General features: G+C 38.8%; 1 protein-coding gene across 10 annotated transcripts in view; it reads left to right on the top strand.

Moving 5' to 3' along the window:
- LOC121527265 (aspartyl/asparaginyl beta-hydroxylase-like) overlaps positions 1-26,673 on the top strand; it is a 49,798-nt gene that overhangs the window by 14,209 nt on the left and 8,916 nt on the right. For 6 of the 10 annotated variants that reach the window (XM_041814153.1, XM_041814155.1, XM_041814152.1 and 3 more), the window contains 9 exons: positions 1,929-1,997; positions 16,604-16,657; positions 19,909-20,034; positions 21,910-21,942; positions 23,017-23,052; positions 24,736-24,777; positions 25,820-25,849; positions 25,952-25,984; positions 26,443-26,478. In XM_041814153.1, coding sequence (XP_041670087.1) covers positions 1,929-1,997; positions 16,604-16,657; positions 19,909-20,034; positions 21,910-21,942; positions 23,017-23,052; positions 24,736-24,777; positions 25,820-25,849; positions 25,952-25,984; positions 26,443-26,478 — 459 coding nt within the window. Of the gene's footprint in view, positions 1-1,928; positions 1,998-9,345; positions 9,409-9,596; positions 9,642-16,603; positions 16,658-19,908; positions 20,035-21,909; positions 21,943-23,016; positions 23,053-24,735; positions 24,778-25,819; positions 25,850-25,951; positions 25,985-26,442; positions 26,479-26,673 lie in introns of those variants that run through there. The other 4 variants (XM_041814154.1, XM_041814149.1, XM_041814148.1 and 1 more) reach the window with 4 other exon arrangements.

The following is a 26,673-nucleotide window of genomic DNA, read 5'->3' as shown; positions in this document are numbered from 1 at the left end:
CCTCTACCACATCCTTCCTCTTCACTCTACAGTTTGAAATCTACTTAAACCCTCTGCTGTACTCTGCTGTGTTCCTATTAATAGCTTAACCAGTAGAAAAGTTCTGCTTCTGTGCATTTTTACTGTGAAAATTTTGAAACACAGTCACTGTTATAATATTTTATGCGTGCTTTCTTTTCTTGTAAGGCTGAAAAATTAATCAGAATATAGATTAAATCATAATAAATCCGACTGCAGTTGTCAAATCACAAAGGGAACAGTATGTCTTCAGCCTGAAATATGTGAAAATACCAGTTTAACAAACGTTATTTTGCAGCAGAGATGTTCTGCTTTACATAGCATGCAGACATTCATGTGTTAGCTCTATAGAATATTTGCAAAAACATTTTTTGTCCCTTTTTTGCCTGTTTTCTTATTAAAAATTAGAATGTTATAAAAATTGCCATTCCTTCAGTAAAAAATTTCACATCGCATTTGCAAAATAAGTCAAAACACAGCAAAAATTCAAATTTAAACATTTTTTAGGTCGAATTGTTTGTCAGTAACAGTCAGTATAATTAATATGAGCAGCATCAACCTGACAAGTCCAAATTAACACAAGAACATAAAGATAAAGGCTGCATCATTACAAATAAATATTTTGTACATGGTATTTATTTTTGACTGTAAATTTTATCTGTAAGGATCGAAATGAAGTAATCTGGCATGCCAGATGGATTTGTTTCACACGTCCCTCTGGAAAACCACTGATACACAGCATTTGGGAAAGGACAGAGCCTTTGAAAAAAAAAAACTTAGAGGGTGATTGGATGAACGTTCTGTCACATCTTTACGGGCCAATCAGAGCAACAAAACAGCCGATGTAGCCGCTGTCAAGCTGCGCCCCTACCAAAGGAGTAAACTCCATAGAGAACTGCATAACGCAAACAGTGGTGACTGTAGACGTGTCAGTGCAGTTTTGAAAAGAAAACAACTCACTGCTGTTCTTTCTTATTCTTTTAACAAAGAAATGTCATCAAGTTCTGATAAAACTGGTGCTTTAGCAGCATCCACGCTAATGTCTTCTGCCATAATTGCACCGGTCTCTTGTTGCTGCTTGCTTACGTCCTGACCCCGCCGCACCCGAAAGTACTGCCCCTCGATGCAGATTGGTCCTGTTACTTTCTAACCGGGCCCAAGCGGTTCAGATGGGAGCTTTGCAAGATGGATGCACCAGTGAGAAACACAGAAAAGGGGGAATCCATCTGCTTTGCAAGGTTAGAAATGAAGAGGAAGGAAACAGACATGTTGTTTTTGGCTTTCTTTCATTATGAATAAGGCACAGGAAACATGATTATACACCATAGTGGTTTAAAGTCAGGACTCTAAACAAACCAATCTATTGCAGATAAGAACTAAAAGTTAATTTAGCAAAATGAGATAACATTTTTAGTTAACTATATTTCAGTTAAATACTGTTGTTTAGACCCCTTTTTAACTTCAGGTACAGATATTTGACACCAGGATCAGATTAATCAGCTGTAAAAAAAATGTAAATAAAAACAGACGTCAATGATTGTCAAATCTCATAAACCTGTATTTTATTCACAATAGAACATAAACAGCACATCAGATGTTGAAACTGAGACATTTTACCATTTCATGACAAATATTAGCTCATTTTAAATTTAACTTTCAAATATAAACTTTAAACAAAGATACATTTTTACACAGTCCCTTCACAACATTCATTAAGCCATTCTTGTTTTCGTTGTGTAACCAGAGAAACACCTTCTCAATAACTACACCTGCGCAAACCAATACTTGAAAACCATTTTAATCAGACAGTTACTGGTTTTAAATTTCCTTTGACCTTTTTTGTTGTAATGACCCTAAGTCAGGATATTGTATGTGTATGTGAGGCTTCATCTCTTTCTTTACTGTCCCAGGTAAACTGACGGCCTACGACACTGATGGAGATGGAGATTTTGACGTTGAAGATGCCAAAGTTCTGCTCGGCAAGTCAACTTTAATTTCTCTCTGTTACTTGCTTGTTTTTGTCGGAAATCATGGACTGATGCTGTTAACAGCTGTTTGACAGTGCCTTAGATTTACACAGAAATGTAGTGGTTTTTACCAGGTGAGAGCAGAGAGTGAAATCCTCTTCATTTGCATGGCAGTAGTCTAAAATCAGGCCTTGATGGTGTTTGAACTCACAAACATGAGTGTTTTTTTTGTTTTGTTTTATTAGATGTTTTATCAGCATGACTATTATGTGATAGGAGGTTGAAACGGTCAACATTTGTTGGCTGATATTGATCCTACTGCATGTACTCACATATAATAATCACACTTTTTGTTGAACTGATGCAAAGCTTCACTTTCATCTTTAAAATTTCTGTTAACATGATGAAATACACGGTGAACTCACAAAAAACACTTCCTCCTATAATGAAATATAGAACATACTTCTGTGGAAAGGAATTATAAAGAAGGAGTGACTCTCCTGGATGCATAATAACGCTAGGATTATAAAGACCAAAATGTTGACAGTAATTCAACATCTTTTTTAATTTATGACCTCTACAAAATTATCTGTTTTGCTTCTCTTATTAAACACAATTTGACCACAACATCAGCAGGGCTTCATGCCTTCCAGTTCAATGCTGAATGTCCAGTCTGAGGCTGAGTCTGAGGGCTCATGTGTAAGACCCTGATGTATAAGACCCTGATCACAGAGCTGCTCTTCTGACACCCCATCATAAGCAATCAGAGTGACAGCCACGGCTCCAGTGCTTCCGCTACAGTTACATGCTTTAATAGAGAAAAATGGTGCAAAGCATTTTGTCATAGCTTTCATATCACACTCATGAAACCACCACCTGATGGGTAAGAAAGGCTTCCTGCTACTGTGCTGTAGAGAAGTTAACAGTCCTGATTGCCACCTGTGTGCTTGAGACAGTTTCTAACAGGTGTTACTTATTCATTTTTTGGTTAAAAATCAGTTTTGTGGGGTGCAGATGCCCTAGTGGTTAGGTGTCCTGTGTACACAGGCAGCCCTACTTCAAGTCGGGCCTGCAGCTCCTTATTCACATCTCCCTCTCCCACTCTTTCAAGTTAAGATTATCACCATTGTCAAGCAATGTAACTTCTCCATTGTTAGCTAAGTAGCATCACCTCAGCTTTAATGATGAAGGATTTCTTGTCCCTCGATTCCCAAAATGCAGCATTATTGATTCAGACACATCATAAATACGTCAAACTCTCAGTACCTTTTAGGCAGGCACGATATTATCAGCATGATATTGGTATTCAGTAAATGGCAGATATGAACATTTCTGCAATATATCAGTTGCACATTTTGGCTTGAAATATCAGCAATAGCCCTGCGATTGACTGGCTACCAGTCCAGGGTGTACCCCGCCTCTCGGCCAATGACAGCTGGGATAGGCTCCAGCCCCCCGACCCCCAACAGGATAAGCGGTTTAGAAAATGGATGGATGGATATCAGCAAAATGTACAACTGCACCATCAGGTATGAGTGGTTGCTTAGGGCGCCACACTGTCTAGGTCTATCATGAGCTCTGATCATTTTGATGAAGCCCCAAACATAAAACAACAACCAGACTGTCTACTTCTCCGCTCGTCTCTCAGCTCTGCTGGACTCAGACTCTCTGCACAGGAGACACCTGGTGAATTTACAGCAACAAAGGACATGTTTATGTTGGTATTGTTATCAGTGTTGATAGAAATAGGTTTGGAAGTATCAGCATATTGGCAAAAATCTATCGTGCATCCCTTAAACTTTTGTAGACTTTTATGGTACTGGCAGTATAAGGAGAAGGATTCTACTCTGCTGTAGATAAACCAGTATGTAAATTAAGTGACGCTTAGTCATGACTGGAGCATCTCTGATTTTAGTGATTCTATCAGTGTTCCTTTGCTGTAGGAGGACCTAATCTACACTACACTGCCTGTAGCTGTAGCTCATTCTGCCCTCCAGCCTGACTTTCTAGTGAAACCTATTTATTGCATTTGTACAAATCTTCTTTGTCCTCATTATAATCATCCAGCATTGTTCAAAGCTGTTGCACTATTTCTGTTTACACGTATTTCTTTTAAGTAAAGGATGCAAAGCACATGCTGTTCTGGGGACGTGAATCTGTGCAGGCTCGCAGTGCAAAGCTAATTACCATAATGGGTAGATAGTCCACTAGTTTTTTTTATCCAGGATGACATTCTTAAATGAATTTAAATATATATATAAAAAAATGGTCAGCATATGTACTTGGATGACTTGCCATGGTATTGTCTACTGTATGTGCTGGAAACTTTGTACTCTGCAGAAATCATGAGGTAATATTGGAAGGATCAATATGGATGTTGAGAAATGACAAAGCAATGACGGCCATCTTTGTTCCATAAAGTGAGAGATAGCCTGACGAGACTGAGACAGGATAAAAAGGCTTATTTGTTGTTTATGCTTCATAAACGTCTTCTTTAACTCACTATCTTCTCTCTCCCTCCTCATCATCTTTTAATTTTGGCCCTGTTTTGTTGTTTCGTTGCTCTCCTTTCTTTTAACACATCCCTTCCTTAATTTTTATCCCTATGTCCTTTGATTTTCTCCCACATGGCCTTTTTGGGTCTTTCCTCCCTTCTTTTTCCTCCACCATGTGTTATTCTTCCTCCCTCCCTTTTCTCTCTCTCTCTCTCTCTCTCTCTCTCGTCAGGCTTGACCAAAGATGGCGAGGGCGGCGGTGGTAGTGCGAATGCGGAGTCTCTTGAGGAGGTTCTTAATATTTTAGCTGAGGAGGGCTCTGATTGGATCTATGGCTTCTTCACCTTCCTCTATGACGTAGTGTCCTTACCTGTAGAGCGAGGCGAGGAAGAGGAGGAGGAAGAGGAGGGAAAGGAGGAGGAGGGTGGCACCAGCTCCTCTGATGATGTGGAGATCAAAGGGGTCATACTGGACCTTCAGAACCAATAAGAGGACTGGATTCAGAGACATGGCCTTTAGAAAGGCTGCCTGGTCCCAAAACAGATCAATGAGGACCAAATAGGGATAAGTCCAGGTCCATCTGGAGGAGGAGAATGGCGATGTTTTTGGGGACCTGATGGAGGACGGTCTGGTTTAGACTGCAGGGCTCAACTGTGTAGACCTGCATCAAAATCTTGTGAGGGAACTAGAAACAAAAACCCCCTACACGGGATATTATGATCCCCTATACTTATTTGACAACAAATGATGTATCGCTGAGTCTGGTTTACCAGCCAGAGACTAAGTCTGAACTAGAACTTCAATCTGGTTATGATTCAAGTAAATGTCAAATAATACTGATACACATTTGATACAACAGCAACAAAAATAGAGGTCTTTACACCCAGTATTGATACATTTTGAGTTTTGATCAACAAAAATCACATGCAGACACATGCAAAATGTTCTAATTGCAAATACACCTGCAACACTTGAGTTTAAAATGTTGTACATTTGTATAATTCAAACAATGCATGAGGTCGTTTGATTCATTTCTGCACCATGCATCTGTTGTATGAAACGGATGTATTGTTAAAGCTTTGTCACTTTTAATATCATAATTGATTACAGTATATTACAAAGACATCAGTCAGTCAAACTTTATTTATAAAGCACCTTTTGGACAAATTCGCTTGCAGTTCAAACTGCTTTACAAGAGAGTGCTATCATTTTAAAATGTGAAATAAAAAAGTATCATCAATTAAAAACTTGGTCAGTTTTAGTTTGCACTGGTTCATACAGATATATTATTGTGTGCTGTTCAAAGTTAACACAAAATTATCACATCGCTGAACTTTACTGCATATTGATAACATAAAAAGCACATAATTTTACTTTTAAACAACATATTTTGGGCTATATATTGCTGTTAATGTCTGTAAAAATCCCTATAAAATACTGATGTCACATTAGGTGTACAGAGCCTTTTGCTTTAGGGCCTGTGTCCACTGCTGCTGTTATTACAATATTTTGGTGTAAAACTCCACAAGCCAACATTTTCTCTCATGTTTGACCATAAAAACAGATCAGAGCTTGTCTAGCATGTCACATCTTCTGTCCAATAATAAATCGTCTCTGAATCAGCAGTAAGGTGAGCTTAACGGCAGCATTAAATTGACTGGTGTAAACAGATAAACATCTGCAGCTGATATCTGTCCTTGCACTTTGCCGATGGCTGATGTTTCTGATATCGTCTGATACTGATGTTAAACTGATGCATCTTGGCATCCCTACGCTGTGAAACAAATCAGTCAAAGGTTGTTAAAAAACGAGTTGCACTGTCTTAAAAATCCAAAACAGCTTCTTCTGATGTATTTCCCTGAGTTGATGGAACACATTTTTTTAAAGTCAACAGTACTTGATCACTCGAAGTATTTTTGTCATTGTTCCTCAGATTATTAGACAATCATCCCATACTCTGCATAGTTTTCCCATAATGCCTTGCATTAGACATGTTTGCACCATGAATGAAGTTACCACTCAGTTAGAGGAGTAACAACTGTGGGGAGAAACTTCAACATAACAAGGATGGAGTATTGAACTCTGGAGAAGAGCACCTGCTGGGTCAAAGGTTGCCGCTCAGTCTTTGTTTACTGTAGTTAAATTAGCTTACTTTGGCACAATTGTTTGATATCAAAATATGTGAAAGATAAGGGTAAATTGCAATAGATGAGAAACATGGAAATTCTATATTTTAACTTGAGTCACACTTTAAAAATGTCTTTCCACTACTTATAAACTTAGTGACATAATATGACCAGTACAGACCAGCGCTGCACGGCTTGACAGTTTACTTCTTGTTTTGAATTGAGCACTCTTCAGTAAAACGTCAGGTGTATATACTAAAGAAAAAACTGGCGTTTCCTTTTTCATTCATAAATTTCTCATAATGAGGGTCAAATGCACTTAAAAGTGCACTTCTGCATTCATCTGGAAGAGGTCCCAGTATCCACATGTACTTTAGCATCCCTTTCAACACACATACATCCCGGGACAGCTGCCAGAGTGAACACTGTAGTGCACTTTTAAGTGCTTTTCCCCCTCATGATAAGAAATGTATGATTGAAAACACAATGCGGGTTTTCTGTTTTGTAAATACTTCTGATGTGCTTACTTCAAAGTAGTATTGAGAAGGAGGCTGTGGAGGGTGAACAGGGCTGGTCTTAAATCACTGGAAATGGTGAGTGTGGATGGTTTGAATGTTACGGAGGTGAGATTGGCCAGTTGAACTCATGAGCATTGGCAGCCTCCACGACAAGACATGTCCTGTTACAAGTCTAAAAATTAAGCATTTCTCTGTCTTTGAAAATTTAAGAAATATTTGACACACTGTAAAACCTCAATTAAATATATATATTTATATATATATAACATAGGGAAGGTATAAATCAATACATATCAATATATTTTACTGTAGAAATTCTTCATACTGTATCTTTAATTTTGAATGTTATCTGAGTGTTTTCTTAATTATAGACTTATCAATCACATGCAATTCGAGTTTGAAAGTATTCATGTTGAGTACAAAGCAGTCGGGATGAGGGTCAGCACCTCCACGTCTGAGGCCATGATTCCCTGTCGGAAAACGGTGGGTTGCTCCCTCTGGGTGTGGAGAGTGTCTTTGCCTCAAGTGAAGGAGTTCAAGTACTGTGGGGTCTTGTTCACGAGTGAGGATGGAAGGGACTGACAGGTGGATCGGTGCAGCATCTGCGGTATTGCAGATGTTGTACCACACTGTCGTGGTGAAGAGGGAGCTGAGCTGGAAGGCAAAACTCTCAATTTACCAGTCGATCTTTGTCCCAACCCTGACCTATGGTCATGAACTTTGGGTAATGACCGAAAGAACAAGATCGTGGGTTCAAGCAATCTACATGAGATTGCTCAGGAGGGTGGCTGGGCCCAGCCTTAGAGATAGGATGAGGAGCTCGGACATCCGGAAAGATCTCAAAGTTGAGTTTGAATCTAGATAACCTAGATAATCATAAATGTGAAGTTTAGAAGTGGAAACTTTCAAGAATATCTTTGGAGATCAAGGATATTGTTTTCCTTTCTCTTTAAACAAACTTGTTGTACCAGACAAAAACTGTACCTGTCACCAAATGATGCACCTTATATTACTGAAAAGGAGCATCTTATATCATATGCTTTTTCTCATGTAAAATACATAGCATAGTGGTGAATGTAGCTACAAGATGGTTTGCCATGCACTGTTGTACATAAATAGTATCACCTGCTGGACGCACAAACTGCATATAGAAGTGATTTTTAGGTATCGTGACTTTATCTGTTGTTTTAACTGAGTATTAACAATACTTACACTTACTGTTGACATTCCTCATGTTAAACTGAGCTACTTTGGTCATAACAAAGCTTAAAAAAGCTGTGCTCTATAGCTTTAGTTTTTAAAGTGATCTGTGGCTTTAATTATTAGTGTTCTGTTAAAGTAAAATTCCAGTGTTTTTATTTACTTCATCTGCCGCCTGTCTGTTCAGATGAAAAGAAGTTAAAAGGTTCTGCTCTAAAGAGAGACAAGCTGAGAAAAGGTACCGTGTGAATGCATTTTTATTTCATATTCACTCGGCTAAGAGCTCTCCTGACACTTCTGTCATTTCTGAACCTTTAGAGGAAAAGAAAGAAGGGAAGAGGAAAGGTAAAAGCAGAGGTACTGTCCTGGATTCTTCTTTGAGTGCACGCAGAGTAGATTTGACTTGCAGAGCGGTGGGGTCGTGTGTTGTTAACCTTCAGGTCTCACTTGTGTAACCAGCATTAAATTCAAAGCATGCGTGACACTGCAGGGCTTCAAAGAAAGGCAATAACACGGCCTTCAGTTTCTAAAAATGCATGTTAATAGAGCAGAAAGGATAATAATGGAAAACATCTCTGCACTGCTTTTTCCACTCCTTCTTTAGCAGTATGTTGTATTGCTGTTTTGCTGGATTATTAAAATCTGATGGCTTAAACAAGCTGGATATCCCACTAATAACACAGAGAATGGCACACTGTGAAAGTCAAGGAAGTCTACTGTTTGACATGGAGGGAATGAATGGGTTTTGTCACTTTTGTTCCTTTTTATTTTAGCAGCGTACAGAGGGTTTGTTGTGATGTTTTCATCCAGTGGTAGCTTTTTAATACATTTCATACCATAAAAAATGTTAAATAGTTGTATTCATTAATTTATTATCTGCACTAAAGTTTTTAAAAAGCTACAGCTGGAAGAATTCAGCTTTCTTCTATTGTCTCTTGTTGAAATAGTCTGAGTTTGCATGTGCTGTGTTTTGCCTGGTGTGATGGTTTACACTTTGCTTCCTTAAGTATCATGACTTGTCTGTGTATCATTCTAGAGGACACGATGTCTGAGGCCTCTGATGAAGAGATTAAACTCCCCAAAGGTAGATTTCTGATCAGTCTGTAGACTTGACTGTTACCAATTTTGTCCTCCTATTAGCCCTTGTACATATTGGTTGTTTGAAAGTACATTGGCATATTTATTGGCGAGAAAACAATTAAATGAAGCTCCTTTTTAACCACTGTGCTGTTGGTTTGATGGTGTATTCCTGGGTCTGTTTTTCTCTATTAGAGGGGACAGAAGGAGAGAGTGCTGCTAGAACGAACACAACCAAAGGTATAAAAGCTGCCGCCTGCACGTCTGAAATACTTCAGCCTTTAAGGCATGGATTTGATTTAACAGAGATGTGTGTGGACTGACTTATAGTTTAACCCTCAGCCCCCCCCTTAAAAAAATAACACTTTAGCCCTTGAGGTTAGGTCACTGGATGTATCTTAAATATCTAAAATGTTGAACATAAAAAATATATATTTTTTTGTCATTAACTCCAGTCCTCATCATGCATCACTTTTCCCCCTGCAGCCCTAAAAGGGATGTCGTAAATAAATATCCTTCATAGATAATAAAAACATGATACACAAGTATAACAGTCCAATTATTATATGAACTTTTAGAACTCTGAAATGAAATTGATGTCAAACATGTAAATATTATTTTTTGTTTGCAGACAGGTAGAAATGTACAAATCTGTCTAACTCTATTAGCAGGTACACCTGCACTAACAAATGGAGGCGCTTGGCTCCATTGTTTACATAGAGCTCTGCAGGGCTTGGCTGCTTCTTCGTTCCCAAACTTTTTTTTATGCAGACATGGTTGCAAAGGTCAGTGAATACAAAGACACCATTTTCAAATGAATAAACTTGGCTTTTAACCCTTAGAGAACCATTTTGCACCATATAATGTAACCTATTGGAAAAACCATGTAATGGTCAGCACATCCATTTTATAAGAAATGAGTGAATCGGATGAAGAACACTAGAACTACAACTTTGAAGGCATAAGTCCAGGATGCATTCCTAACATAAACAAATTCAGGATTTTTATACCTAAAAAAATAATTTTCTTGGTTTTCATAAATGTATTTTTTCAACACAGATTTCAGTGTGTGCTTTGGCTGCACCTACACACTCACACATATACAGTGCTTCACAAATTTATTAGACCACCCTAACCCTAACCAAAGAAAGGTTTATGCCACAGCTGCCTTAAATTAACAGCATTGGTAATTACCAAAATCATTTTTTATGTTTCTGCAATGGTTAATACACCAATATGTAGAAGCTCTTTAACCCAAATGATATTTTTAATGCTAAAATAGAATTATAATTGTTATCCATGAATTTTCAAATTTACTGATTTACAAAAAAACTGAAAAAATAGTAAAGCACATATTATTTCTTTATTAATATGTCATATTATAGTTATTTACTTGCATTCCTGAAGAGACAAATGAGTTTTAGTGTTTGAATGTTATGCTTGATTAATTTCTGACTTCTCAGAGAAGCCCAGTGAGCAGGCTCAAATTTGGGTGAATTCAGTTTGAAATCCCTCATTCCTGTTCAAAATGGTGAACCGTGGAGAGCTCACTGAAAATAAAGAGTCCGCATTAAAGCACTTCATGATGCTGGATGGTCTCTGAGACAATATGACAGATGGTCTAATGAATTTGTTAAGCACTGTACATACTAATTTCTCAACGAAAATACACACCAGACTCTGACATCCACAGAAAACACCCAAAATAGTTTTATTTGAAATAAATTATTCCTCTGGCCTACAGTCACTGTTATATCCTATCAGTTCAAACAAGGTAATTATCTCCCATAATCCCTCTCTGCAAACATGGAAAAATGGAAACAATTGATTTTTTTGTGTGAGCATTTTTTTGCCTCTGAATGACAGGGTTATAGAGGAATTAACAGGATTTCATATTTATGTATTGCAATGGCAGGAATAAAAATAAGTGGTTTTAATGATAGTCAATGGGACCAATAAGGGCTCCAGTGGGAAGACTGTCAGGTTTTTTTTTTTTCTACACGGTGGAAATTTTTTTCAACACAGTGTAGATGCTAAATTTCCAAAATGTATTAAAAAAATGAACATCTTTGTCAGATATCCTCATGTCAGCATAATTACTGCTAAAATGAGAGCAAAAAATACACTTGAAAAGCCCTTAAAGGAGGGCCTGAGCGTTAAACACAGGCCTGTAACGGTAGCGAGGTATTGTGGCGTCCTGGGGTGTATGTCACAATTCAGTATATGCATGGGTTCTGAACTGAACTCTGTCTTTTAAATAACAGCATTCTTCTTCCTCCCTCAATAAAGGACAAAATATTGTGGTGAGTTGTACTTAATGTGCAGGAAAGGAAATTTTGCCCTCTGCCAAGAACGGTAATTCTGACCTCATGAAGCACCCAGCTAAACAACACGCCTCGGTTAAACTACTTATCAGAGAGCCAGGTGCCACAAATCATTACAAATTTTGCTAGTCTTAGCCTCGTCTTTCTCTTGGTAGTAGACTAATATATTTAGTTTTAGTTTTAGCTGACAAAATTGGAGTATATACGACTGAAATAAAGTGGGACCTAGCATTGATCCCTAAGGGGCTCCGCAGATCAGATCAAGGGTGCCCAGGTCAAGTAGAGTTTAATTTGTTTTTTGGGGGGGGAATTTGGAGAATCTAAAAGCAATACAGTAAGTTGTAAGCACTGTACTGTGGTCTTAATACATCCATTAAGAGAAATAATCATGTACTACCATGCTCTTTGAGCTTACTGACTGGACATCTGACAGTGTTCTAACATACATCATTTTAACACTGATTAGGTTGCTTGTGTTGTTTTATAAACTAGTCGGTGAATAATGTTCAGATCATGTTTGTGAATGAGAATTCAAGATTGCCCAATTAAATCTGAATCCCAGACCACCGTGTGAGAGGGTCCAGCCTTCGCTCTGCTCTTAAGGAAGAGCTGAGGATGATCCACGAGAAGATGGAGGCCAAGAGAATTGCCCGCATTGCTATTGCCGAGATCAGAGCATTCCTGGCTGAAGAGGAGGAGGAGAGGGAGGCGGCGTGGAAATTAAAGGTGAAGATGCTGGAGGACGCCGAGGAGCAACTGAAGGAGGAGAGGAGGAGGGAGGCAGAGAGGGTGGAGAGGGAAAGGATGGAGAGGGAGAAGGCGGAGAAGGAAAGGATGGAGAAGGAGAAGGCTGAGAAGGAACGGATGGAGAGGGAGAAAGCAGAGAAGGAAAGGATGGAGAAGGAGAAGGCAGAGAAGGAAAGGATGGAGAAGGAGAAGGCAGAGAAGGAAAGGCTAGCTCGAGAGAGAGCGGAAAAAGAAAGAAAAGAGATGGAGAGAGTCGCCAAAGAAAAGGCTGCCAAAGAGGAGAAAGAACGACTTGAGAAAGAAAGGTTGGAGAGAGAACAACAGGAGAGAGAACGAATTGAAAAGGAGAGACTAGAGAGAGAGCGCATCGCAAAAGAAAAAGCTGAAAAGGAACGGTTAGAGAGGGAGCGAATTGCTAAGGAAAGGGAGAGAATAGCCAAAGAGAAGGAGCATCAGGAAAGAGAGCGCCTCGCCAGAGAAAAAGCTGAAAAAGAACGGGAGGAAAGAGAGCGTATCGCAAGAGAAAGAGCTGAAAAAGAGAGGCTAGAAAGGGAGCGTATTGCCAGAGAACGAGCAGAGAAAGAGAGGCTAGAAAGGGAGCGTAACGACTTGAGAAGGAGAGACTGGAGAGGGAGCGTATTGCAAAAGAAAAAGAAAGAATAGCAAGGGAGAAGGAAAGAATGGAGCGAGAGAGGGCAGAAAAGGAACGATTGGCAAAAGAGAGAGCAGAAAAAGAGAAACTTGAAAAAGAGAGACAAGCCAGAGAGAAGGAAAAGATGAGAAGGCGGCTTCAGGCGGGAAGAAGAAATGACACAACGGCACAAAGTGATGGCTTCAAACCTGGTGCTAGAACTCTGACTGGAGAGTTAAAGATGGAAGAAAAGGGGAGAGTGACAGTGAAATCTGATATGTGAAATAATCCAAATGACAACTTTTGACACGACGGAGCAGTTGGACCTCTTTAGAGATGGCAGTTTGTCACCAAGTGATGAGTTGAATTATAGATATTTGATTAACATTGCAGCAGAGATTTTTGTTACTTTATGTGTGTGCAAAAAAAGTTAAGGGGTTTTGATTCCAAATTTTAGGGGACTAGCATGGGTGAAAATTAAATCAAGTGTCTAAGTTTAACCCATACAGCTTCATTGTGCCAAAAGTGAGGAGCATTTTTGCAGGTCTCTTCAAAACATAAATTGCCAGAAACCAACTGCTGTATTTAAATTTGGGCTGGAGGCTTTTCAGGATGCCCAGTCCGGACGTGTAGCAGCTCAGTTATGAGCATTATTGCTGATTTATAAAATACCAGTCAAGAATTTCCTCTCCACATGAAGAAAACAAGTCAATCTGCTGCTGCACAAATAAATAAACCAACGTGCATCAAGTCACTTCTGTAATACCCAAGCCAAACTACCTATGATCTTCATAGTCAGTGTACTTATTTGCATATGTCAGCATTTTTTGGAGCCAAAATGGATTTGTATCTGCATCTTAGTCTCTCCCGCATGCCTGAAACGGTGGTGTATAGTCCCATTTCTAACTTTTACCAGTTTCCAGTGCCCTGATGCTCTTTGAAGTTTAAGGAAGTAGTGGTGAAATCTTCCTGTATGAAATGGGACAACCTGTCAAGTTCCTGATACCTCATCAGTAACCAAAACCAAAACTAGAATCTTAAAGTCGATCTTTAAAGTAACTGCTAACCAGGAAAGGTCCACAGGAATGGGGTTGCTGAGCTCAAACTTTCTGGATTCTTCCAAAAACCTTGAAGCAGCATTTTGTATGAGCTGCCATTTGTGATATTTCCCCTTCTCAAGCCTGCCCACAGAGATGCCTACATCCATGAAAAGCCAAGGGAAATGGCCCTCCCCAGATGAGATTGACTGGTATCAGTGCATTTATGTTGGATTAGTGGCATTGGCGCTAGCCTTCTGGATAATATTTGCTCCCTCATGGAGCTGAAAAATATACTAACAATAACAAGTTGTTTCTTTGTGTTTAAATGTTCCTCAGCTTCAGTTTCCTTCCTTTCCAGCATCCTAATTGTATTTTGCCAATCATGGCGTAGCTTTTAAGTCTGACTTAACAAGCCAAACGGTTTGGTTCAACAGGCCCGCCCACATTGTTTCCAGTGCTGAAAAAAAGGCTCTTTTATAGGTCTTTTCCACCAAGCGTTCCGGCTCAGTTCGGTGCAGAGCAGCACGCATTTTTTTTGTGTTTCCATAGAGCAAAAGTTGGAAAGGGTCCCAAAAACCAACCCATACTGTTCCACTTTTTGGCACCCTTCCGTAGGGGTACCAATCTTACCTATTCGTCCCAAAAAGGTGGGGCTACACACATGTCAATAAGGGTTTGCACTGACGCCACGTCAGCGTGCGGCACAGCTGCAGACCTCCGCTGTCTGTGGCTTCACATGCATAGCTTTTACAGCCCACCCACCAAGTGAGGGCACGGCTGTCTGTGGAAACGCAAACTATTTTGGGGTTTAGCATACCAAACCATACCAAACCGTATTAAATCAAACCTTGATTAAAACAAGGCTCTATTCTACGAGAAAGGGGGATATGAAATTTTAAACAGGCTACGTGTTACTGGAGCACCAATAAATAAGTTATGTATGTTTGCTGCTTAAGTTAGTGTGTAGGTTAGAAATAAAATAGCCTTTTTTAAGCTGATTTTTTCTCCTGGCTGCCGCTGTCAAATTAGGAAGTCCAAATTACAATTTAATCTACATTTAAATTAACTGCTCACCATAGACTTTCCAAAACTGAAACAGAATAGTGGTAGCTGGTTTGCATCACAGAATTCCTGTTGTTAATCCTCGTTAATCACTCATCAAACAGGGACCTGGTGGCTAGCCTTAAGAGACAGTAAAGTTTATCCAGACACTCCTCATAAAGCAGGAGAGACTTTAACTCTGCTGTAACTGACCTGTTACTAGAGTTACCTGGAAACAATGATGTTCATTTTTTACCTAACATCAGGGAGTATCACATCACCTCCCCTCTGAACACACCTTCACAGTAACATCATGTTCTCATACTCAAGTGTCCATAGATGCAAATATCTGTGAATCTCATTTCAGATGAGCAGATTTCTCTCTTTTGTTTCTCTGCTTAAAGCGGCTCATTTTAGTTTGCATGTTGGGTTGAAATAGCTGCACAATGTGGTTTTATTTTTCAGTGTTGTAGTTTTATTTTGAAGAGAATAATGTGTCAATCTGCTGAGGCAGAAGTGAAACCTGTTGTCTTATCTCTCGATGCTTGTGGTTTAATATTTGTTCCTGTCTTATTGAGAATGGATTATTGAATGTTTCAGTCATTAATCATTAGTTATCTTGATTTTTCTTTTAATGTGATCTGCAATAAAAAACACCACGATAATCCTGTCACTGTTTAGCTAAATTTGTGTCTGCAGGGTGGAAACATCAGCCGCCAGGTGCAGTAGTAACAGCTTGGTGAACGCATTATTAAAGACTACTGTGAAACAGACTGTTTCTTTATCCTTGACTTTCTGCAGTCATGAGCTTTTTTGCACAAGGCTTGGTTGCAATTTTGTCGCTGTAACATGCAAAATCCAGCCCTTAAATAATGCTGAATGTGAAAAATCTTTTTTGTGATTAAACCCTGGTTTTCAGAATGAAACATGTTTGCCACTCATTCAAACTTTTTCCAATGTGTCCCCCACTTTAAAACTGGCCTTTAAGTTAGAGACTGAGTAATGAACACTACATCCTCCTCTTCTGTTCAGTGTTATCGCTCTCTACCACAGCTTCCTCCTCTCTGCTCCCATCAGCTCTTATTTCCTGAAACTCCTGACCTCATGGCTGTTGCTGTGGTTCTGGAGTTTATTCTTCTGCTGGAAATGAAACAAATAAATTCTGTTTTCTTTAAGGCACTGTCACATTAAATTGTCAGACTAAATCTGCATAATTTTTCCTCTTATGCTGTTGTTAACTTCTTTGTTGGATTCTTGTTGAACTCGAAATTCTTAATATGTTATTATACCCATAGTTTAGTCCATCTAGTCTGAATTTCCAACATTTCTAATGTAAACAGTACTTTGGGGGTAAACCTCTCACACAGCAGTATTTGAATGAGCTTTTGTGTCTGATTTTCCACTTTAACCACCAAACAGGCCTGAAAGAAGCCCAGAAACCACCTGTGGGAGCTTCACCTGAGGAAGACACAGGTAAGGACAGTCAAATTCACACACTGCCGTCTTTTCTCTCCCAGACAATTGAGCTGTCACTGACCTGATATCTGAGAAAGCCCGCCCTGTCTCCTCGTTCCCACCAAAGAGTTCTGTCCTGCAGGCATGTCTGCCTCGTCTGACCTCCATCGAACAACTTGAACCTGTGTGACACCAACAAAACAAAACAGCTAAACACAGGCTTTATATCAGCTCCACCCTGCTTCACTTTCACACGGGCTGTCTAAAATCACACCCTGTAGTGCACTTTACACCGCGTTCCACATTATTATACAAATTTGATTTTAGTGTCATAAACATTCACATTTTTCCCCAGTTAAACGCATGGATGGTTTGTGTCTCAGGGCTCTTTGGATCACTGAAATCAATCTCAGACACCTGTGATAATTAGTTTGCCAGGTGAGCCCAATTAAACGAAAACTACTGAAGAAGTTTGTTCCACATTATTAAGCAGGCCACAGGTTTCAGCAATAGGGGAAAGAAAAAGGATCTCTTTCTGCTGAAAAGCATCAAATAGTAAAATGCCTTGGGCAAGGAATGAATACATTAAATGTTTTACAAAAACTTAAGCGTGACCATCGTACTGTGAAGAAATTTGTGGCTGATTCAGAGCACAGACGGGTTTGTGCAGATAAAGGCATAATGAGGAAGGTTTCTGCCAGACAAATTCATCGGTTTAAGAGAGCAGATGCTAAAATGCCATTACAAAGCAGCAAACAGGTATTTGAAGCTGCTGGTGCCTCTGGAGTCCCACGAACCTCAAGGTATGAGATCCTCCAGAGGCTTGCAGTCGTGTATAAACCTACTATTCAGCCACCCCTAACCAATGCTCACAAGCAGAAACGGTTGCAGTGGGCCCAGAAATACATGAGGACTCATTTTCAAACAGTCTTGATTACCGATGAGTGCCGTGCAACCCTGGATGGTCCAGATGGAGGAGTAGTGGATGGCTGGTGGATGGCCACCATGTCCCAACAAGGCTGCAACGTCAGCAAGAAGGTGGCAGAGTTATGTTCTGGACCAGATTCATGAGGAGAGAGCTGGTAGGCCCCTTTAGGGTCCCTGAAGGTGTGAAAATGACCTCGGTAAAGTATATGGACTTTCTGACTGACCACTTTCTTCTATGGTACAAAAAGCAGAACAGTGCCTTCCATAGCAAAATTATCTTCATGCATGACAATGCACCATCTCATGCTGCAAAGAATCCTTCTGTGTCATTGGCTGCTATGGGCATAAAAGGAGAGAAACTCATGGTGTGGCCCCCACCCTCCCCTGACCTAAACCCTATTGAGAACCTTTGGAGCATCCTCAAGCTAAAGATCTATGAGGGTGGGAGGCAGTTCACATCAAAACAGCAGCTCTGGGAGGATATTCTGACATCCTGCAAAGAAATCCAATCAGAAACTCTCCACAAATGCACAAGTTCAATGGATGCAAGAATTGTGAAGGTGATATCAAAGAAGGGCTCCTAACATATAACTTGGCCTGTTAAGATGTTTTTTATTGAAATAGCTTTGATTTTAGTTAATATGACCTCCTAATGCTGCAGATTTAACAAATGACCATTTTCAGTTTTGTACAAACTATGAAATGTTTTTAACTCTGTAGTGCATAATGATTTGGATCAGTGCTTTTGAGTTTTTTTATTTTTGAAAAAAAAGTTATCATTGGGAGGTTTTTTTCAATAAAATTTAAATTATGCTCTAACGATTCATGACTTGAAAATTATACTTTCATTTTCATCGACTGTTTAGGAAAATCAGAGAAATTATCGTTTGCATAATAATTTGGAACGTGGTGTACTGTAAATGGACTTGATCTTGTGTACATCATTTATCCCCTTTATTAGACGTGGGTACAGCAGAAACCTGGGTGTATGGTCAGTTCCACACATAGACTGACCGATCTGGATGTGAGCGGAGGATATGCTCAACCATACCAAGAAATGCAATGCAAAAGATATCAAAATTTATGCAAAACAATTAAGAGATTAATGCTTTGGTTTAATTTAAGCTTTTTTCACCTCTACTGTTTTAAAATCTGTATGCTACAAACATTCATAGCTGCTTATATGTTATAAACTGCACAAATAATTGACCTCTTCCAACGGTGTTGTCCTCAGACTTTTTCTCAAATTTGTTCTTAAGAAAGTTTCTCAGACAAACCAGTGTGGGATTCATGACTTAAACTGTTGAACTGTTCTCTCCTGTGTTCTTGAGTTGATGAATTCCAGGTGTTTGTAAGCTGGAAGCACATGCATGTTTCTCCTAATTAGCATAGAGACACGCTGCGTTATGCCCATAAAAGGGCACGAGACTGTAGGAGAGTGTGCAAACACAGAAGGAACACGGGTACAAAAAAGGAAGTTATTAGGAACTTCTAAACTAAAATAAAGTAAAAAAAACAATCCGAATACTTTAAAATGGTTTTTTGCTTCTAAAGTGGATGCAGTGCTTCTCCAAATGACTCCAAAGAGGAAGAGTTAATTCTATTTTAAGCATCAGTGGTGAATATATAGTATATGCTACAAACTTACTAACTGGATCAAATCACCGTTTCAGACGGTAAGATGAAAAGGATGCATTCAAGATGAGTTTAAAACAGTGAAATATGACTGGTGGAGGATTCGGAAGTGAGCGTGATTTGATTGAAATGCACATTTATTCTAAAACCTGACCCTCAAATGATGTCCTTTCACTTTAAGCACATTTATACCTGATGATGCACACACACCAGTGTGTGAAGATACATTTTTACAGTTTTAAATAAAAATGTGTCTAAAAAATAAAACTAATGTTATACATTTATGTTCATAATTCAACATTTTGCAGCCAAGATAGAACACTGTATGTTTAAGTTAATACTTGATCATATTAAAGTCATGTGTTTGGGCAATTCTAAAAAGTGTTGAATTGATAATAATGCAGCAAAGTAAAAGATCTATTTCATAGTGTCATTCTCAGTCTATCACACTGAGTGCTGATGAGTGCTAAAATAAACATTTTATCCTCATATCTGTGCAGAAATGTTGGTCTGAGAGCTCTGGGGTGTTCTTAGATTTTGTTCTAAGATGAGAACGAATCACAGATAAGAAAACTTTAGTGAATATCAAAATCTTCTTGAAAACTTTAAGTAGAACCAAGTTCTTTAAGGAAAACATGGTGAATGAGGAACATTTTAAGTCAAATTCAAATCTATCTGTTCCTGATTGTGTCCTCCTTTTTTTCAAGTTTTAACACCAGAAGAAGCCAGTGAGCCTTTGGCTGAAACGACCAATAAGCAAGCTGCAGAGCCCCAGGGGGCGGAGCCAACAGAAACTGCATCATCTGAAACACAGACCGAGAAGACTGCATCAGGTGTGGAAGACGTGTTTATTTAATGTATTTTCTTATAAGTTGATTTGTTCAAAGGTGCATGTACTTCATAGACTTTTTGCCACCATTTTTTTAAAGACACATTTGTAAACCACTGAAAAATGCTTCATGACCCACTTTTGGGTCCCGACCCACCAGTTTAGAACCACCAGCATAGATGACATACCAGTTAGATTGCACCCTTGTACAGAAGCCAATCTTGCAACAGATGGCCTGGATTCAAGTCTGGTCTGGGTTTCCTTTCTCGCCAGCCATCTCCCACTCTGTCTTTCTTCCCATAATTATGTGTTTCTTTATGCTCTGTGAAAAACATCTCTTTATGTCCACATGTATGAAGAAGGGATGCAACAATCAGTACATCAGTTCAACATTGGAATTGGCTTGTATCACACATCAGCAATGATGTGGCATGAACAGAAGTCAGTAGCAGATTTTTAAGTGTTGTGACGTATCAGTTTAATCCTGGTATGATCAAGCACAGCTGACGGCTGATTTAGAGAAGAAATTTTTTATCAAGGAGAAGAAGTGCCCTGCTTGACAAAGTGGGATCTGTTTTTCTGGCCATAGAGAGAAAATGTGGGAAGCATCCATCCAGAGAGGCAGGGTACACCCTGGGCTGTTCACAAGGCAATTGTAGGGCTGACATATAGAGACAGACAACCAGGCTTGCTCACACTCATACCTATAGCAAATTTAGAGTCACCAATTAACCTAACAAGCATGTCACTGGTGGTGGGAGGAAGCTGGAGTACCTGGAGAGAACCCAAGCATGCACTGGGAGAACATGCAAACTGTGAGGCAACAGCGCTAACCCCTGCACACATTGGCAATCAGCTGAAATGTTATTTTAAACACTGATTTCAGCCCTGATGTTCACAATCAGTGCATTTTAGTATCAAAATATACAATTGTTTCATCGACAAACAAAACCACATAATGAATAAATTCATTCATAAAATCTATTTACATCAGACAAGAATGGGACAACATTACTCAACATTTACAGACTGTTGTTAAAAGAAGAGAGGATCTTACACAGTGGTAAACATGGCCCTGTCCATACTTTTTTAAATGTGTTGATAAAATGATGTGATAAAATAATCAATTCCTAATTTTTTTTCAATAAATAATAAATATTTTTTTGTTTTTTATGCCTTTATTTGTAGAGAAGAATGGTGGATAGCAGGGCTGGGCGATTATGGCAAAAATAAAAATTACGATTAATTGAACTTCTTACCTTGATTATGATTAATGAGCAACTATGCCACCCACAACCTCCGACTCTGTTCTGTAAAAATTAGTGTAATTTTAATACAAACAACTGAAAGGAACAGACATAGATTAACAATTTATGGTTATTTATTGAAATATTTGAAATCAAAACACACATCAGCTTAAATAAAAATGTTTTTCATAAAAAGTCAAATTTTTCCAAGAAAAGGGGAAAAAATTGAAATAATTGGCATGGCAGTTTTACATCGGTTAAAGGCTCTAAAAGTCGGTCTCGATTATTTTTTGATTAATTGCCCAGCTCTACTGAATAGTGTCAGAAACAGGGAAGAGAAAGTGGGTCATGGCATGCAGGAAAGGAACCACAGGCTGGACTTAAACCTTGGGATGCCATATAAATGCTGGAACATCTTCACCCCTAAAACTGACTTTTTTTGTTAGCAAAGTTGTCTGAAATATGTCTGACTTTATAACAGTTGAATAATATTCAGAATACTACTAATAAAGGACTGTCTTAAAGTTTTTCTCTGACAGTCTGGGTTTAATACCATATTATTTCAGTTTTTGCTTCACATCAGAAAATTAGTTACTGTTCTGCTAAGTGTTGGTGTTTTTTGTTTGTTGTAGGGATCACTTCTCCTCCTGACCTCGATGATGAAGGTATGTAGTTTACATCACAGTTAACTCATGTGAGAGTTAGATACTCTGCATGGCTGCTGAAATTAAAGAAAGCTCCTTTTACTCCTTTATTTGCCAGTGTACCATTAGGCTTGTAAGTATTTGGACGACTTTTATCATTTTGCTTCTTTTTACCACCAACAATCAAGATGTGACTGAAGTTTGAACTTTCAGATTTAATTTAAGTTTTTTTCACAGAAATATAAATATGAGATATGATAGGGATTACAGACATTTTATTTTCTTATTTTCTTATTTTTTAGAAGCAAAATGTTAAACTGTGTTGCAGTCCAGATACATAAAGACCAAACAAGATTTACTCGCTCTAAGCACTCTTAAAATTTTGACATGATGTTGTTTTTTGGGATAAAGAAATGGAAAATTCTGTCCTTTAAAAGTCTGTTTCATCCATTAATAAAAAAATCTGACTAGTTATTTGAATGTTTTTTACTTACAGCCAAATTACACATTAAAATTACTGGGGTTTTTTCAATGAGTCTTTTGATTTTGGCACCAGTTTGGCTCAGTTGGTCGAGGAAGCTCCTGTGTACATATACAAGGGCTGCAGTCCTTGACGTCCTAATCAGAGAGTCCAGTCCCAGTCCTGGTGCTCCCTCTGCTCTGTCTCCCTGTGTTTCCTGTCCTTTTTAATGAAGGCTAAAGCTCTGAAAAATTACCTTTAAAAAAATAATTTAAAAAAGACTAATGAATCTGATGAGACGGATGAGTGTCACACAAACCTTTCCCTACATGTCCTCTCGGTCGCGTGTCTTAAAAGATGTAGTAATTAATAGCTAGCGTTTGTGTTTGAACTTGCTTTTGCACTGATATCTTTGCAGCAGATTTTAGCATCTGTGCTACAGACTTAAATAGGAGCTGTCCACATGCTTTTAGCCTTCTGTTGTACCCATAGCCAGCACTTTCTCCCCAGCATCATTTCATGAATTTGCTTGATGTTTTGCTCATGAATGCTCCTGTTTCCTGCTGTCTCTGCCCTCGCTGTGATCAGCTGACATGATCATGTCATGACTATAACACTCTCTATGTCTGATCCAGGCTCTAAATCTTACGATGTGGAGTCTGAAATACAAGGTTGGTCCGTCACTCACTCTGGCTTAGCGGCTGCTGCACAGTGTGTAGATGTTTGTGTGTTTTCTGCATGTTGAATGCCTCACATCTTATTAGCCAATCTGTAAACAAAAACAGTCTGTTTGAGTGTAACAGTTTTTTAGACTTCAGTACCATTCTAGTCAAAATCTAAATGATATCAATACTTACTTCAACATCATTTCAGCTAAAATATCAGAGCCAGGCACCAAATATTGAGAAACTTATTGCCTCTATCACAATAAATTACAGGCAAACTCCACTGCAAATTGTCTAAATTGCACAAAAAACAATAGAAACACCCAACTATTATCTACCATTATCTGTTGGCCCATCCAGTTTGTGGTCGCTTGAGCCTGGGGCCAATGCAGGCTGTTATTTAGCAAGATTTGGGGTACATTTTGGACTCTGTCAAAAGTCACATTTCAGCCAGAAGTACTGGGGACTTTTTGGGTATTATTACTTTGGACTTTGAGACGTGAATGTTACCATGCTCAAGGTTGTGGTGCTTATCAGTGAGTACAGCTTTAACGGCAGAGTTGAACGTCTTGATTCTCTTCAAGAATCGTTATATCTGCACTGCACAGACCCATTTTATTCTCTGAGCTGGCATCTCAAAATACTAAAGGCATCCTGCAAAGTGTTGGTGTCTATCACCTGCATGGGGCATTTGTAAGCATAGATCCAAGTGTTTCTTACTTGCAAACCAACTACACTCAAAGAGCATGATATTAATGTGAATGCTGACTGGCAGAGGACAGAGGAGGAAATTATGCCGTTGCATGGTACAAAACAATCGAGCCTAACGTGAAAATATCCTTGAGCTTCTCTGCAAGGAACTCGATGGTTCCTGTGGCCTTTGCGCTTCCACTGTGGATAAAAATCCTGGGATGATTATACAACTCAAGCCAATAGTGTATGAAGACACAATAGAAGTAGCTGCACTTCACTGAAAGACTAAAGATGACGCCGCATCGTCATTTGTGAGTCAGTTTGCATAAAGGAGATTATTGCGATTACTGCGAATTGATTCATTGAATCCACAGCAGACTAGTGCTAGTACCAAAGTGGAATTAAAGAGCCCAAAATGCTCGACTTAAAGCAGGAAGACAAACTTTGAAGTCACTGCAGTTATAGTCATAAATGGTGAGTTCAGAGCTGCAGACTTTTAAACTTCGCTGGTGAAACAAACGGCTGTGAGTGCTGCACCAGCCAGAAACATTCAGCACTAAGGGCATTGCCCCCCCAAACATTTCCTGACCTTTGGAAAGTACAACCCAGGGAGTAGGGACTGTGAGAGGAAACCTAAGGAGAACCCATGCTTTCAAAAGAAGATGAAAACTCCTCATAGAAAAGCCTGGCCAACCAGCATTCAAATCACAAACCTTGTTGCTGTGAGAAGACAGTGCTAACAAACGCATTAGTCAAGTTTTGGTATCAAACATTGCCAGTGTTTTTGTGCAGTTTAGACGGTGGCTTTGCTTTCTTTTGTGGCAGTTTTTGTGCTTTTAGAGGCTATAAACATACAAATTTGAATCCAAGTGTCGAAATCTTCCAACAGCTTTGGTCTAACCACACTCGTGTTCTTCTCCTGCAGGTCTAGATTTAAATGATGCAATGATGTACATGTATGTTTATTAATGTTTCCTTTCTTTTGTTTGTCTTTAGCTGCTGTTCCTCTACCTCCGATATCTGAAGACTTTGTGCCGGGTCAGTTTACCACTCATATATTCCCCTCTGTAAGGCTGGCTATTCATTAGGTGATTTACAGATCTTAACTAAATTAAAAACCTTCGAGACCACAGACATAGGGACAGTTGTAACTCATTTTTAACTCACACCTGCTGTTTGAAGAAACGATCTCACAGTGAAGATTCCACAGACGTGAGATCTCACAGAAAGTCGTGTGAGCATGACTTCAGGAGAAAAACAAACATGGAGGACGATCCAAATCCTCCAGTGTGCAGCCAGCATCCTTTGCTCCATTTAGAGCTGTGGTATTTTGGATTTAATTATCTTTAAAAGTCAGTATCTCAATGAGGTTGATCCAATCTGTCTTCTCTTTGAAAAGCAGGATGAAAATAAGATGGATATCATGATCCTGGAAAAAGGCTTTCCAAGTCTGGATTATTACTATCAGGATTAAACCTTTGAAACAACCACACCCTGAAGCCTCAATTTTTCACCTAAAATCAGAAAATAGATTTTAAAAAAAAGTATACAGGTGATATCCCTGATTATCTATTCTTTTATAGTATTTTTAATGGTCTGATGGCTTTAACATCAGCTGCTGAGTCTCCAACTTTTCAAATAGATATGCACGAAATGAATCAATTAGAGGCAAACCTTCATTCAGTCTTCACAGCTAATTAATGTCATTAGAAGAATAACAGAGTTTATAGCCGTTGAATTTAGAGCGTTTTAAGACTCCCTACACCCAGCTAAAGGTTAAAAAAAATGTGTTTTTGATACATAGATGTGTTAATAGTACTTGCTCTTTTTTAAATTGCAACAGCCAATGATTCTAAACTTATTCAGCAAAATAATAAAACCTCTAAACCAAGCAGGAGCCCTAATATTGTAAAAAGCACCACGAAGAACTTAGGCACAAGTGTCACAATGGTGGGTGTAGCTGTAAGTTTTAAAACTGCAAAAAGGTCTACTTTAAAAAAAATAAATTAAAGAAAAGAATTCAGCCACTCAGCTGATACGTGCCTGATTTCTGACTCATCTCTGTGTTTTTGTTTTCCAGATGATCCCAGAGACAGCGCTCATCCTGAAGGTAAAACGTCATCTTTTCTGTCCTCTGCTTTTATTTAATATGTACAGCTTTTATAATAAAGCCCTTATCTGTCATTAACTGGATTTTTTTTCTTATTTGTAGAGGATAAAGCTGAAACTATTGACACCACTGGAGGTGAGATATAGACTAGGGCAGTACAAATTAATTATTTAATCTCATGACCTAAGGGGCCACACTGGACACTCATCTGACCTGACCCGGAATCAAACCCCACATCTCAGGGAGCAGGTGGCCTAGTGGTTAAAGGCACTCCCCATGTCCATCTCTATCTAATAAAGGCACAAAAATGCCAAAAAAAATAAATCTTAAAAAAAAAAACAAAAAGCAAAAAAAAACACATCTCCTGTAAGGAAGGCAGCTATGTAAACAACTGAGCTATCCAGCTTTAAGCTTCTCTAGTTTTAGCTATTTTTCAAAATTAAATATTGCATATTTTATCACACATAAGAGAGATTAGAGTTCAAAAGATTTAGACAGCTTTGCATCAGTAATAGTTTTGAATGTTTATCACTGACAAAAAACAGTAAAAATGTAGATAAACGCTGAGTTTTTGTAATTTTTTTGTATTGTAGTCCTTGTTGAAGAGCGCCCTCCAGAGGAGACTGTCGGTGAGTCCAGCAGAGATGAACTAAAACTCAGTTTAGTTTGATGCGTTTTCATTGTCCATATGTGGACATGGCTGCATGTTTTTGAGTGTGCATTATTTAATCCTTCTTTCTATGTATTGATTTTTATTGCCACTCAAGTCATGTGAGGTTTTTTTTTTAATTGATATTTGAACCATAGACAGGTATACAGTGTAT

The sequence above is a fragment of the Cheilinus undulatus genome, linkage group 19, assembly GCF_018320785.1.
Source record: "Cheilinus undulatus linkage group 19, ASM1832078v1, whole genome shotgun sequence".
In the NCBI taxonomy this organism is placed as follows: domain Eukaryota; kingdom Metazoa; phylum Chordata; class Actinopteri; order Labriformes; family Labridae; genus Cheilinus; species Cheilinus undulatus.
Note: the sequence above shows the minus strand (reverse complement) of the source record. Positions and strands in the feature narration are given on the sequence as shown.